Source organism: Anguilla rostrata, chromosome 9, assembly GCF_018555375.3.
Source record: "Anguilla rostrata isolate EN2019 chromosome 9, ASM1855537v3, whole genome shotgun sequence".
NCBI classification, from domain to species: Eukaryota; Metazoa; Chordata; class Actinopteri; order Anguilliformes; family Anguillidae; genus Anguilla; species Anguilla rostrata.
Window position 1 is genome coordinate 27,206,489 of NC_057941.1, and position 14,485 is coordinate 27,220,973.

Sequence of the window (14,485 nt, forward strand, 5' to 3'; positions counted from 1 at the left end):
CAGACAAACGCAAGATCCGTCACTCAAACACGGCTGGGGAAAGCCTGGTCGTAACTGCAGGCCCGTCCTGCGGTGACGTCTCCTGACCGCGGCCTTCCCTCCCAGGACGACGCTGCGGACTAATCCCGGCCCGGAAGAAATGAAACAAAATGGCGGGAGCCTCACCGGCGTGCCTCATGTTGCGGTACTTGGACCTCTGACTGTAGCCCCTCCAGGTCTTCTGCAGGGTGGTGGCTGCAAACAGAGAGAGAGAGAGAGAGAGAGAGAGAGAGAGAGGAGAGCAATCAGTGTCACCGTGTCTGAGGAGCGAGGAGAGCCCCGTCGCCAAAGCCGCCATTTTCCCTCTGTCACCGCTCACCTATGGAGTGCTTCTGCGCCTCCAAGGCGTCCTCTGTGGCAAACAGAGTCTTGGGAAAACGGATGAATATCTTTGACCTGTGGAGACACGATGGAAAAGGATGTGCGAGATTATAAATCTTCTCATCAGAAACAACCCAAATGAATAGAAACAGGCAGGATTAGCCATCTGGAAGGGCATCAAAACTACGAGTACGCAACACAGATTCTGTTTTTTAAAACATACACAGCCACAAACTCCAAATTTCTTCCTGTTGCTGTTGTCGCTATGTAATAAGTTACTGGACTTTGTGAGTGCTGACTATGACAGGATGAGCACCGCAAAACAAATCACTGTGGAAGCAAACTATGACAGCTCATCACAAAAAAAATAAATCACAGAACAAACAACTGTGCCAAAAAAATAGGACAGCTCCAACTGATAAACTAACTTTAATTTTAGCAGCAACAAATGTAAGAATTAGGCATCAGAAAAAAATAGGTGAAGCTTCAATTAACTACAAATCACTGTCCGATTAAAAAGGTTGTCCTCTTCACAAACATGATTGGTTGAAATCAGTGAGTTATTTTCACAAATGAGAATTCATTTTTAGTGTCATGATACCTCAACCTAATACTACTACAACATATACTACTGCTAATAATAATAATAATAATAATAATAATAATAATGAGAAGTGTCAGGTTTGGGGCTTCCTCGTTTGTTCCCCTCCCTCACCTGCCCAGTTTGTACTCCTCTGGCTTGTACCCCAGGTGCTTGACCAGTGTGGACACGCCGTCGGCCAGCTTGCCCTGCCAGTTGGGCCAGGTCTCAGGGCAGAGGGGCTTGTACCTGCAGAGAGGAGGAACAGCACACAGGCCAACACAGCGACATCACTCAACGGGGTTTCCCACAGCCTACAGCAGGATTTCTTCAGCTAATTCTTCCGGAGGGGCCAGATTCTACATTAAAAACAGTGCACAACTGACAGCATTTTCTGCATGCTACCTACTGAACAAAGTATGAACATGATCGCGTTGCAGTTGTGTGCAAAAGAAGCAAAGGCCTCGCCAATAATCCACAGCTGTTACTTATTGTTCTGTAATTGTTAGGAGCCATTTCAGGCACTGCCCAGGTGCAGACCTGAAGCAAGTTGTCCATTTATGAATGACATGAATATGTTTTTCTTCTCAATAATCAAAGGGCCAAAAGTAGGTCCATGATAGACTGCATTTGGCCCTCAGCCCCCCAGCCCACTAGCCCCGCCCTACAGCATTTCAGTGCTACTGTACGGCCCACACCATTCATCTGACTCATACTGCTGCAGCTGGCTGCACACAGGCTCCGTGTTCCCATAGCGCCTGTGGCACCTACACCTCACGCATCACAGAAACACATACTTTCAGGACCACAGAGTATCAAGCTAAATGAGCACACACAATTATGAATTTGAAAAATAATGAATCATTAAATATACATTACAAAATACATACATAAATACATTCAAATCATTTCAAAAAGAGTCAATCTAAACAAAATACTTACGTTAGACAACAGGCATATTATCATTATTGCTGCTATCATTATTATTATTATTACACAACATTAGACAAAAAGGAAGTGCCTGCAGAATAACAGTGCCCAGTCACGCGCATGCAGCTTGCCCGGCAGGAGCTCACCTCTGCAGGAAAGCCTCGTAGCGCCTCCTGTAGGCGAAACCCGCCCGCCTGACGCGCAGGTTCTCCATCAGGCCCAGGTACTTCACCTGGTGGCGGATCAGCACCTCGTCAAAACGGCCTGCGGAGAGGAAGCAGGTCAGCGGGGCACGGGCGCGGTCAGTCGAGCGGCCGTGCGCCAGCAATCGTTACCGTGACGCAGATAACGCGCGGAGACACGTCGACGGAACGCAAAGCCCGCCCCGGACCGCCATCATTTAGCATGGCTTCCACCCCCCGTATGGAAAGACTGCAACAAAACAAATTCTCCTAATTACAGAAAAATTCCTATATTGCTGCTAATTTCCTATGATCACCCCAAACAAAGAAGTATGCTGTCACTAAGGACAGACAAAAAGTGATGAGGGGGAAAAAAAACAACAGAACAGAACATGGAGACACCAGGCAATGGCACAAACGCCACACTCAGAAAACACAAAGACAGAGAGGAATGAAGACAGAGAGAGAAAGAGGGAGGGAGAGACAGAGAGATGCGTGTTGCTAGTTATACGGTGTATAGTGTGTAGTGAGTGAGTGAGTGTTCATCTGTTTCTACATTGGAAATATTTACAGATGTTCTTCTGGTCAAAAACCCATTTGACCTTTGAATTTGAAAAATGGAGAGAGAAAGGAAGAAAGAGAGAGAAAGAGAGGGAATGAGAGAGAAAAAGAAGCAGACCAAAGACAACATGCGCATACACACACACACAGACACACACACGCAAAATTGGGCGCTCGTTACCCGACTGTTTGGCATCGTTGGGCTTAATGCAGCGGATGTACGATGGCTCCTTAGACATCAGGATTTCCATCAGCTTGGCCAGGCTGGTCTTGAACTGAGTGGCTGTCTGCACAGCGAGGAAGAGAGAGAGAGATCCACCAGCGTGAACGCACAAAGGCACTGGAACGGCAGGAACAGATATGACACTGTGCGTATGGGCCAGGGAGCGACAGCGTCGGTGGGGAGAGCCCAAATAACAAAACCAGGCTAAGCGACAACAAATAGGGCGCTGTGCCACCCACTCCTGACCAATGCGCTTCGGGCTCGGTGGGTGGAGGGGGGGGGGGCGGAGTTTTCCCGTGATCCCAGAGGTCAAAGGTCAGAGCATTCCTGTCCGTGTGGGCACTGGACTGCGAACCCGGCGCTCCTCTGTGAGCGCGTAATTCTCCGTGGAGATAAGCGGGCGACGCGAAAGCGGATTCACGGGGACAGGGCTTCACGCTTTCCGCAGCGCAACGCTCGCGCTTGGCATGGGCACGGGCGTGATTTGTGCTGGCGCGTCTTTGAGAGCGTGTAAGCGCGTGCGTTTACGGATCTATACGCTTCTATGGATCTGTGTGTGAATGAGAGAGAAAGTGCACGTGTGTGTGTGTGTGTGTGTGTGTGCGTGTGTGTGTGTGTGTGTGTGTATGCATGTGCGTGTGTGTGTGTGTGCCTATGTGTGTGTATGTGCACGTGTGTGTGTGTGTATGCATGTGCGTGTGTGTGTCCGTTCTCACCGTCTCTGGGCGTTTCTTGTCTGTCAGCTCTTCTCTCTCGAAGCACTGGGTCAGGATCTTGTTTTCTGACTGACACACGACCTGCTCGGAGAAAGGCAGGGTCACACGACCGAAACACCGACTGCAGCGCACCAACTGTTCTAGAGCCGCTCTGCGAGGGCCCAGGAGTCTTCTTCCTCCCCGCTAACCTTTCACGGCCTCCCCTCCCGTCCCCGAGCTCCCTACCTCCTTCAGGTTCCGGAAGAGAAGGTCATTGTTCTTGTCCAGAAATCCTGAAAGAGAGAAAACAAGCCAAGTGAGAAAGGAAGGCCGGCGGGCTGAGGTTACGTCCGTTCGTCCGCCGCGCCTGGCTGTTAGCTTAGCTTAGCGGCCGCTCGCGGGGTCGTCCTCACCGTTGACGTTGTAGTTGACCTCTCCCGCGTAGTGCAGCAGCCGGAACTCCTCCCTTCCCAGCACCTTACGGGTCTTCCCGTCTGCCAGCTTGTGACTGACGGACGGACAGACAGACAGACCGTGATTTTTTGAAGCCACACACTACACCATCGCTTCCTGTACTTTCTGAGCCACGACACACGAGGCCCAGACGCATTTCCTGTAACACCTCTTAAGAAGACTGGCCTGGCATACAAATATGGATTTAACTTTGTTTTTAATCATGCAAAAACATCTATGTGTGTACTATAACTGAAAGCACATTGTCTATAGTAATTTATTATTCTGTTTCATCTGATGACCCATAGTTTGGGAACTAGTGGGTTACACAGCACAATAAATAAGATAATAAAATGAACAATATAATGATGCATAAAGATGAGAACAAGCTATTCAGCCCATCAAGGCTCACCATCTACCCACAGACTAGAGAGTATCCAGCACTGTATCAAGCTAGAACTGCTGTCAAACGGTTTCATGCATTGACCTTTTTCTGTGCTTAAACTACTTCATGATGTGTTGAATTTAGCCTCAGCTAATTTCCACCCGTGATGCACGCGACGCGGGCAGTATGTTAGGGTGTACACTGGGAATATCTAGAGCGGCGGTATTAAGCTGATACCGGCTAATTATTTTTCACTACCGTCATACTGTCCTGTTCCAATCTGTAGAGGATATTTGACTAAATGCGGCCAATTCACGTGCTTGCCACAGCCAGCGTTTACATCAGCTGTGCGCGCGTGTCACATGACAGACAGAAGCAGAAGAAGCAAGGAGGCGAGGAAGCAAAAGCAGCGGCCTAGCATCTTTGCGATCGCACGGCTTTGCTCCGCCTTCCTGAGACAGCCTCTCTTCCCACAGCACAGGCAGAAAGCAGCGCGTGCGCGCTGGCGACTTCAAACCCCGCTCAGACCCAGCAGAAGCAAAGCAAACTATTTAGGTACGTTTGTGACAGTCTGACCACATTTTGACCTTTTGTCCCATCTCCCGCATTTAAATAAAATAACACACTTTTTTTGTTTGGTAAGCTTCCATACCACTTTCGCTCATTTGCACAGGGCCACTGGGGCCCTATCTTGTCATGACACAGGGAACATCTAGAGTTCAACGGGCTACAGGCCGTCTGAATGCAGCAGCACTGCGAGAGTGAACCCTCTTTTCAAATGAGGGTCGCCATGACAACACGCTCTGCATTTTGCTGGGGCTACTCACGTGACAAAATGGGCGTGGCCCCCAACTGTGTCCTCCAGCTTCTCCAGAAAGGTGAGGTCACTGGCATCCCCTGGTCTGAGGCACTCCTCGTCCTGAGAGAGAGAGTGAGATGGGAGGACAGAGAGAGAGAGAGATTTGGTGGACGAACAGATGGAAGAGGAGTAAAGAAAATGAGTCATAATAATTCATAATAGTAATAATAAAAATAAGAATATGCAGAAGACCCTAATTCACAGAGACAGCCACACACAGCCACACACACAGACACACACAAACACACACAGACAAACCCACCAGAATAGAGATGATTCCTTTGAACTTCTCCTCCACCAGGTCACAGATGACCTTGTTGTTGAAGTACTGCACCGGCTCCCACTGATACAGGAAAACGGGACATTGTTGGGACTTCTTCAAGAGCGCAGTGATAAATATTTACTGTTATGGTCTGAAAAACATCTCCAGAATTCCGGCCATGCTACCGGCTCGGCGTGCATATTCCCAAGCCCACTCGGGTCCCGCGCTCACAAACGAACGATTCTTCTCCCGTCCCGACCATCCGCGGCGCGGAGCGGACGACGCAGTCGCAGCGTTATCAAAGCGCTGATTCACAAGGCCGCTCGCACCGTATTATAATGCGTTCTTTGCCCTGTGAGGAGCTGATTATGACCTCACCCACTGCTGTCCCCGCCCCCTCCCTGCACGCCACCACTGTGTTAAATGAGCACTTTCATCGGCAAAGAAAAACAGCTGCAGACGCGTGCGGACGCCCTTCCCTCCTCCTCCTCCTCCTCCTCCCCCACCCCCCCCCCTCACCGCGATGCCCTCTGACTCGTACTCCCCCCGCCCCCCCCCCCGCCCTGCCCCCCTGCTCACCGTGATGCCCTCCGACTCGTACTCCTCCTGCTCAGACTTCAGCGTCAGCTCGATAAACAGCTGCTGCAGTTTCTCGTTGCAGTAATTGATGCAGAACTGCTCAAAACTGAGAGGTGGAGAGAGAGGGGTGGGGGAACAATGGTTAAGGAACAGGGATTAGTGACTCATGGGCTCCAGGTCCGATTCTCGGGGTGGTCGCGCGCAGCTGTACCCTTGAGCGAAGGTACTTAACCTGAACTGCTGCAGTGAATCTCCAGCAGCCTAAATTGATTGTTTGCTACACGATATCCAGAGCAACTAGCACAGCTCATAAGAGCATCTGCTAAATGTGAACGTAATTACAAACAGAGAGATGCACATAGAAGAGAAAAAAACATTAAGCACAGCAATACCAATCTAAGAAATGAACAGCGTTAGTAAAAACAAATAATTAATACAAAAACGCCAAGTCAACAAAGAGAGACTGGCAGACACGACAGGCACATTCTGCCAAACGTCAAACTGAAAAACTGTCCCAAAATCAGGGCAATCTCTTTCTCCGACTTGGCCTGACCCACCATACGGACCTCAGAAATTCCACCCCAAAAACAACTTTTCCCTCGAGAACACGGCAAATGCAGCCAGACGTTTCTTTTACATTTAGCTTTAAGTTATTTTTGAAAAGGACAAAAGGTTTCAAAACTATAACAGGAAAACCTTAGACAGAGACACTTTCATTCTCAAACCGGAGTTGGGGGAAAGTTCCGGGCGGCTTGCACAAAATGGCACCAGTCTATAACTGGAGGACAGATCATCGTGTTTGATGGGCCTACTTGCAGCAGGCTTGTGCTGAGCGTACAATAACTCCCACCGCAAGGGCTGACTGTGGTGCAAGAACCTTCTCACTTTTCAGAGTGATTTAAAGAACCCGCTCAGATATTTGCTGGCGTTTCACATTGGGGCAGTATAAATAACTTCAATAAAACAGTCAGAGTAATATCACTGCACATGGACCAGTTCTAGCATTTATATCACCATTACATACCATCATTAAAATGCAGGGCATCAGGACCCAGACAGGTGCTCAAAGACCACAAGCAGAGACAAGGCCGCAGACCCAGGTAGAGATAACAGTAAGACAGAGTGCAACCAGGTGTAACCAGGGAGAGCATTATTGTGTGCATTGCACCAGTGATTCTCAGCCCTGGTACTGGAGTACCCCCTGTGAATGGTGGTCATTATTCAGAGCTTAACTGGAATTCCTGAAGCATAAAAAGCGGTTAATTGTTTTAAATTAAACTCATATTCTGAGTATTTCTATGAGTAATAACACATTGGGCCAGTTTTGCAGACACAGATTAAGCTTAGTCCTGGACTAAATTGAGTTTTGTAAAGAGAATCTCCATTCAAAACTGAATTATGTCAGAAACAGATACTCAAGTCACTACGAATCTTCCATATTAATTTAAGGGCTTTAAAACACTCATGAGAATTCTCAGACAAATAATGCTTTTGTTTTCAGTGACGTGTGGGAAATGATTCCTTTTGGAAGAGGCTACATTTGGACCTACAGTGGAAATCAGTGAAGTACTAAATGTTGAGTACAACCACCTGGTTATTGAAACTCTCAACCATTTATGGAAAATGAATGAGTTCAAGGACAAAGGGAAAGGTAATAAGTTGAACCAATGCTGTGGTAAAGTCTATTTAAATGCTAGTTATACCGTAGAACATATGTTTTCAATAACTTTAAAGAATCATGGGATGAAAAATGAAAATTAGCCTGCACAGGGGTATTCTAGGACCAGTGTTGAGAATTACTGTCTGTACTGTACATGACAGATGGACGACCTCAAAACCATAGATATCCTACCTGTTGTGCTGGAAGACCTCAAAACCATAGATATCCAGGAGGCCGATGACTGTAGCGCTCTTATCGGTGTGGTTCACTTCGTCCTGAGAAAAAAATAAATCATGCACAATAAAACACCCAATACAATATGGTCATACACAAAAAGGACATGTGAATGGATTTACACACATCTTCCAAAAAAAGACAAAAAAAAACAATATACTACAAGTGTACTAGGCCACATCAACAGGCACAGAACAATAAATAAAATTCTAAATATGTTGCAGTTTCATTTTCAGTCCACAAGGGGGAGATCGTGGATATTAATCAGAACCACTTCCAGACGAACAGTGAAAAAAATATCAGTTGAAGGCCACATATCATTCTGCATTAAAGAAATCTTCATTTCTGTGCCTGGGATTTCAGTTCCCTTTGTGTTCACCTGAATGAAGGTTTCTGACAAATAATTTTAAAGATACCATTGATTTGACTGAGAAAAAAACCCACAACCTTTTCCCTCAATCTGGTATGACAGGAAGCAGATTCCAGACTCCAATCTGCAGTTCATTACAGAACCACAGCACAGATATTATTCCAGACAAATCAGATGGTAGAATACATGTTCTTAACAATGGAAGCTCTTATGTATTGACGCTGAAGCACTGATTTGATGAATCGCCTGAATGTTCGTTAAGCGCAACAAAAATAACAATCACATTCAGAAAGCACCGGAAACTACCGCTGCTAACCAGAATGACCTGAGGTTAAGAACAAGGGAGGACAGAAGGAGCATAGGAGTTGAGCATCTTGATAGCCAGAAATACAATCTCTGCAGTTCGTATTTAGTGGTCCGCACACACTGGAGTTTTATAATATCTACAGTACTGACGGGAACAGTGTCTGTGACAGCTGCCATAGGAGATCTGATTTGACAGCAGAGCTGGCGCTGGTCAGCTCAGCTGCAGTAACCCACCTTGAAGGCCAGAGAGTGGTTAATTTTGTTGACCAGCCAGGAGAAGGTGCGGCCGTACACGGCCTTGGACAGGGCGTCGCGAGCGGAGGCCGCCTGTTCCAGGTTCAGTGGGCTCATGAGCTGGAACACACACGCGCAACCAGCACAGACACTTCAGACTGACTCCAGATCAGCACATCGGCGTCCACCACGAAGAGGGGTGCATTTTATGCAAACCCTCATTATAAAAACAATGCATCCACATGCACTGCATTTCAGTACGTGCATGTTTTTAATTCTCCTTCTGGAAATGGAATGTACTGCAATCGTATTATCTGTGGCCTTTCTTGAACACATAATAAACCTTAAAAATCTATATATTTCAGCCCATTATATATGACCTCCTCTATAGTGCCCTGGTAAGAGATTTACACCACACCTTTCGCATGAGCCATGGGCGATGACATTACATTCATAATCTGTGCCTTTAAGAGACTGAAGTAGAGATAATGCTAATCTAGTGCCAGGGGATTAAGATCAATAAAGCAGTTTCTAATGAGCCTCTCATGCATAAGTCCCACCAGCATAAATGTACCTACACTGATAATATAGCCAGGACGCAGGGGAACCCCTACTCATTGCAACAAGTTTGGTGGGATCTTTAATGGCCACAGTGAATCAGGACCTCAGTTTAATGGCTGCTTATCCTCATCATACCTCCCACCAGCCATGGAACAATAAGTAATGCACGTGCATATTTTAACAAGTCATCTACTCTAAATGCATCCGAGATAAGCTTTAATATTCGTGCATTTAAAATAGTACATGGAGGCCATTAGCAAAAGGAATCCGGGCTCTGGAAGGAGGATGATGGATGCTGATGTAGGGAATCTTCACCTGCTTACTGTGGGTGTGATACTGCACACAGCTCACTCAGTGTTTGTCTTATGACATACAGTAGGTGATTAAGTGCAGCGGGAGGCGGGGGAGGGGTCAGGCCTACCTCCTCACCCTTGGCGATGATCTTCTTGTGTGTGAGGGCCTCCTTAAGTGCGGCCCCCTCCACCCCGACCAACTGAAAACCAAAAGCAATCGACTCAGTCACGCTGAGTCTGGGAATGGGCGAATCGGCAGTACGCTTACAGGAAGGCCGTAGTGAGCACACTGGCTGGCCCCGCCCTATGTGTTGACAAAGTTTGTGTGTGCGTGTGTGTGTGTGTGGGTGGGAGTGTGTGTGTGTGTGTGTGTGAGAGAGAGTGTGTGTGAGAGTGTGGTGTGTGAGGTTACATGTGTTGTGTGGGTGGAGGTTGTGTTGGCATTGCAATGTGTGTCGTGAGTGTGTGGGTGTGTGAGGGTGTGTAGGGTGTCGTGAGCTGTGTGTAGGAGGTGTGAGGAGTGTGTACATGGTGTATGAGTGGGTTCGTACAGGATTGTGCTGGTGGGTTACATGGGTGCCTTAGGTTTTTTACAGAGCATTTGAGTGGCGATCCGGAGCTTCCTGTTCGCACGGGAAGGTAGAGGCGTCTCACCTTGGCCAGGTATTTAACCTGCGTCTCCGTGGTGATGCAGGCGTTCCCGCTCTCTTCTGCTCCATACTGAATGTTGCCCAGGTGAAGGACACTGGCAATGATATTCAACAGCTCCTGTGGGCAGAGAGAGAGAGAGAGAGTGAGAGAGAAAGAAAATAGCAGCATGCGTGTGAGCAGGTTTAATCACACCACCAGCGGGTGGATTTTGTTTTGCTATGCGAGTCCATGTCATTTACACAGCAAAGCTGTACAGGACCTGACTTGGAGCTAACTGTTTAATAAAGTGCAGCAGCACTAATGCTCCTCTGTCCTCCGCAGGGACATGGCAGTTGGGTGTTATCTGGAGCAGCTGCAGTGTGGGGAGAGGGTGTTTTCCGCTGTGCGCCAGTTCCCCACCTCCACCTCGTCCTCGGTGAAGCCAATGACCGTCAGGGCTTTCCGCACCGCCTTCCAGTCACTGCGGTCGTTGATGGAGCTCACTTTGGGGCAGTTCCCCTGGGAGACAAAGCAGAAACATCACTAGCCTCATGCGCAGCGGGTTTGTGCAATAGCACCTTGCGCACGCACACACACAAATCCTCAGAGAAATGCACACACATACACACAAACAGACACACACACACACGCACACGCGCGCGCACACACACACACACACACTAAAGGCCTAAGGATTGCGGTCTGTAAAAGATCTATAAGAGAGGGCCCTGAAGCAACATAGTGCTCATGCGCACTGTATACTGGTAATAACACTCACACGTTCATATTTTTATGTTCGTGCATGTGCGTGTCTGCACAAGTGAGTATGTGTATACATGTGCATCTGTGTAAATATGTGCGCACACGTGTGCGCTTGCGAACACGCTGCATGGGCAGGGAGAGAGCTCTCAGAGCCACACAGCACACGCGCGAGCGGCTCTCAGTGAAGGCAGAGAGCTGGGGAGGCTGAGACCCCGGCGCTGCAGCGCAGACCGACTGCACACATTTAACGAGCTCTTTCTCCAGAGGAGGCCCCAGCACGCACGCTGACTTCAGAGAATTAATGAAGGAAGTGGCAGGCAGGAGGCGCGGGGAGGAGGCGCGGGGAGGGCCGGCTGCCCTAATAATGTCTCAGGGACGGGGGGGGGGCGGCGCACACAGAGGAGGGGAGGAAGAGACACAGAGAAGGAAATAGATAGAGACTGGCCCTGAGTCATGGGGGCTTGGTCCAGAGGGAGGTGGGAGTGTGTCTGAGAGAGGGGGCGTGGCCACAGGACGTTAGGCTCACAGCCCTGCTCTGGGGGGGCCGGCGCGGGGCCTGGGGCCTACCTTCACCAGGTACTGGTACTGCTGGGCATTCCTCTCCAGGCCCAGCCTCCTCAGCAGGTCCTCCTCCCCGCCCTCGATCAGCTGGTAGAAGATGTGGAAGTTCCTCTCGCCGTGGCTCTGGTGCACCACACGGGACTTCTCCAGCAGGTAGTTCAGAATGTGGCCTCCAACCGGGGCTCCCTGCAGGGGGGGGGGCATGGGGAGAGGGAGAGGGGGAGGGGGCATGGGGAGAGGGAGAGGGGGAGGAAGATAGGAAAGAAAGAGCAAGAAAAGTGGCATGTTTACAGTTAGCAGACCATGTTAGCCAGAATGGCTTAGACAGATTACATTTTTTACAAACAATGTTTTACGGAAGCTATAAATAAGAATAAAAATTATGAGTAGTAGATCCTTTTTTTGGGGGGGGGGGGGTGTTATAGATCACCCAACATGTACAAACAGACGTTAAATAATATTAAGGAATGCAGTCGCTATTGCAGTGCTACCAGTCTGCATAATGACAAAGAACTGCAGTACTGTGGCCAAAGCTAGATCTTACACTGATGAGCATGGGGTGAGCAGAATTACATTACAAAGAGAAAGACCATTTACCTTGAAGTCAAACTGAATGTCCATATATTTGCCAAATCGGCTGGAGTTGTCATTGCGCAAAGTTTTAGCGTTACCAAAAGCCTGGAGATTTAAAATTAGAGAGAGGGAGGGAGGGAGGGGGAGCGGCAGAGAGAGAGAGAGAGAATTACATTACACTACATTTATTCAGCAGACACTCCTACCCACATGCGCACCGACACACACACACTCACACTCAACCACCGCACACCCACACGCACACACGCCTCACACTGCCACACACACTGACACAGTCACACACTCACACGCACACACACACACACTCACACAGTCACACACTCACACACTCACACGCACACAGGCTCACATACACAGACCTACACTTAGCCTATGGGGCCAGGAGGCGTCAGCAGTATTGCATATACAACTTAATAACGTGCATAAGCTCTTTTATTGGCCTTATTTCCTTCAGAAAGGCATCATAAAAACGTCTGGGGAAAAAAACAAAACCGAACTCGCAGAGCGCTGAACGTTTAAAAAAAAAAAACAAACAAAAAAATCCCCAGCTGTTCGGACAGAACTCTGCCACTTGGTAATTGTGTGTTTGGCAGATGCTTAATCCAGAAGGACCTGCAGATCTATAATGAGAGGCTGTGAGAAGCACATTTCACAGACAAACAGGGCAACAGGAGAGCGGGCGGTACGCCAGAGGTTAGGGGTTAAACTGAATGGGCGCTCAAAGAGGCCACAGCTTCACACGCCACGCACTTAAAGAGGAACCCCAGCTCAAAACCATGGCGTCATGCCATCTACCATAGTTCTAACGTGTGGCACGTAGTAATTCAACCCACAACAGCACGGAAACCCCACCGCAATGATGTCCCCACCAGCCCCCTCCCCCATCGTAGGGAACGGGCTGAGGAGATTCAGCGGGGGCTGTAGTTCAGACGAGCGCGAAGCACCAATAAGACCCCGCGACCTCGTCTCAGACACCGCGCTTCCATCGCAGGAAATGAAGAGAACGAGAGATCAGTCACAGTTACGCACAGCGATGTCACAGAATCAAAGGACGCCTCCTTTCACTTCAGTGATACGGATGAGCAGGAGGTCGTCTTGCATTCGAATGAGGTCATCAATCCGAGCGCCCTTCCCATGAACGCAGACAGAAAGGGTTTTTTTGACAGACGTATCGCAGGTCGGACAGGTCACCGAGGCTGAGAGACAGAGCACAGGGAACGTTTTTTGTTTTAAGCATCCCGGGCGGGGCGCGGGCCGTACCTCCAGGACGGGGTTGGACTGCAGCAGCCGGTCCTTGACGGTCTGCACGTGCTCGCTGGCGGGACAGGTGAAGGCGTAGTACTGCAGGATCTTTTTGGAGGCTTCGGTCTTCCCCGCCCCGCTCTCCCCGGAGATGAGGATGCACTGGTCCTTCCTCTCCGTCCTCATGGAGCGGTACGAGTTGTCCGATACTGCGTATCTGTGTGGGCGGGGGGGGAGACAAGGGGGGGGGCGTAAAATGAATGTAAAGTGCGGCTTCATTGCACAGTAGCCGGGTTTACACGGAGCCTAATATTCCGATTAAAATCGGTTTAAAAGCCCAAGCAGAATGAAAATGCTCCATATAAACACCTCAGTCAGAATAAACAGGCCCAAACCAGAGGGGTAGTTTAAACCTTTTCACAAACCGATCAAAAGAAAAACTGTCCCATGTAAACGATGAAACTGATTATTTTCTGGCTGCGTTCTTTCTGCGCATGCCTGTCTTGGCGTAAATGCGCGGTGACGTACGTTTCTCTCCACTGATCAAACACGTGATGTAGGGGTGGGCGATATGACCATATTAGATCGTGAACGATTAAAATGTCTCCACGATCTGCCTTTCCAGAGTGATTGGGAGTATCGGGCTACAGTGAAACTGCACATTCTATCAGTTGCACTGACAACGCTCATACACGGCATCCAACGTTGTTTTCTCAGCCAAACCTAAAATCTATTTTTTCGCGATTTTTTTCTGTGAAAGTAGAAAAGAAAATGAAAATTCTTTTTTTTTTTTTTCCAAAGAAGTCCGAGGTGGTCCAGCGAGCTCTTTTGGTTGCTAAAGGGGCGTGTATCGACCACCCCATATAAATGAATGGAACTTGACATAAATTTGCTAGCATACTGTATAAGTGTCCTATCGTATTTGAGATTAATATGAGAAAGGGTGATCGCTATCAGCACGTCTAGGAA

General features: G+C 48.6%; 1 protein-coding gene across 4 annotated transcripts in view; it reads right to left on the reverse strand.

Moving 5' to 3' along the window:
- The window catches only part of LOC135263443 (unconventional myosin-Ic-like), a 67,912-nt gene that overhangs the window by 9,816 nt on the left and 43,611 nt on the right, over nucleotides 1-14,485 (reverse strand). For all 4 annotated transcript variants that reach the window (XM_064351461.1, XM_064351462.1, XM_064351465.1 and 1 more), the window contains 19 exons: nucleotides 13,535-13,733; nucleotides 12,278-12,358; nucleotides 11,687-11,866; nucleotides 10,778-10,876; nucleotides 10,382-10,495; nucleotides 9,856-9,927; nucleotides 8,874-8,993; nucleotides 7,922-8,004; nucleotides 6,070-6,175; nucleotides 5,491-5,571; nucleotides 5,197-5,288; nucleotides 3,945-4,039; nucleotides 3,778-3,824; nucleotides 3,553-3,633; nucleotides 2,795-2,900; nucleotides 2,017-2,134; nucleotides 1,076-1,189; nucleotides 359-435; nucleotides 166-234 (listed from right to left, as the gene is read on the reverse strand). In XM_064351461.1, coding sequence (XP_064207531.1) covers nucleotides 166-234; nucleotides 359-435; nucleotides 1,076-1,189; nucleotides 2,017-2,134; nucleotides 2,795-2,900; nucleotides 3,553-3,633; nucleotides 3,778-3,824; nucleotides 3,945-4,039; nucleotides 5,197-5,288; nucleotides 5,491-5,571; nucleotides 6,070-6,175; nucleotides 7,922-8,004; nucleotides 8,874-8,993; nucleotides 9,856-9,927; nucleotides 10,382-10,495; nucleotides 10,778-10,876; nucleotides 11,687-11,866; nucleotides 12,278-12,358; nucleotides 13,535-13,733 — 1,934 coding nt within the window. The remainder of the gene's footprint in view (nucleotides 1-165; nucleotides 235-358; nucleotides 436-1,075; nucleotides 1,190-2,016; nucleotides 2,135-2,794; nucleotides 2,901-3,552; nucleotides 3,634-3,777; nucleotides 3,825-3,944; nucleotides 4,040-5,196; nucleotides 5,289-5,490; nucleotides 5,572-6,069; nucleotides 6,176-7,921; nucleotides 8,005-8,873; nucleotides 8,994-9,855; nucleotides 9,928-10,381; nucleotides 10,496-10,777; nucleotides 10,877-11,686; nucleotides 11,867-12,277; nucleotides 12,359-13,534; nucleotides 13,734-14,485) is intronic.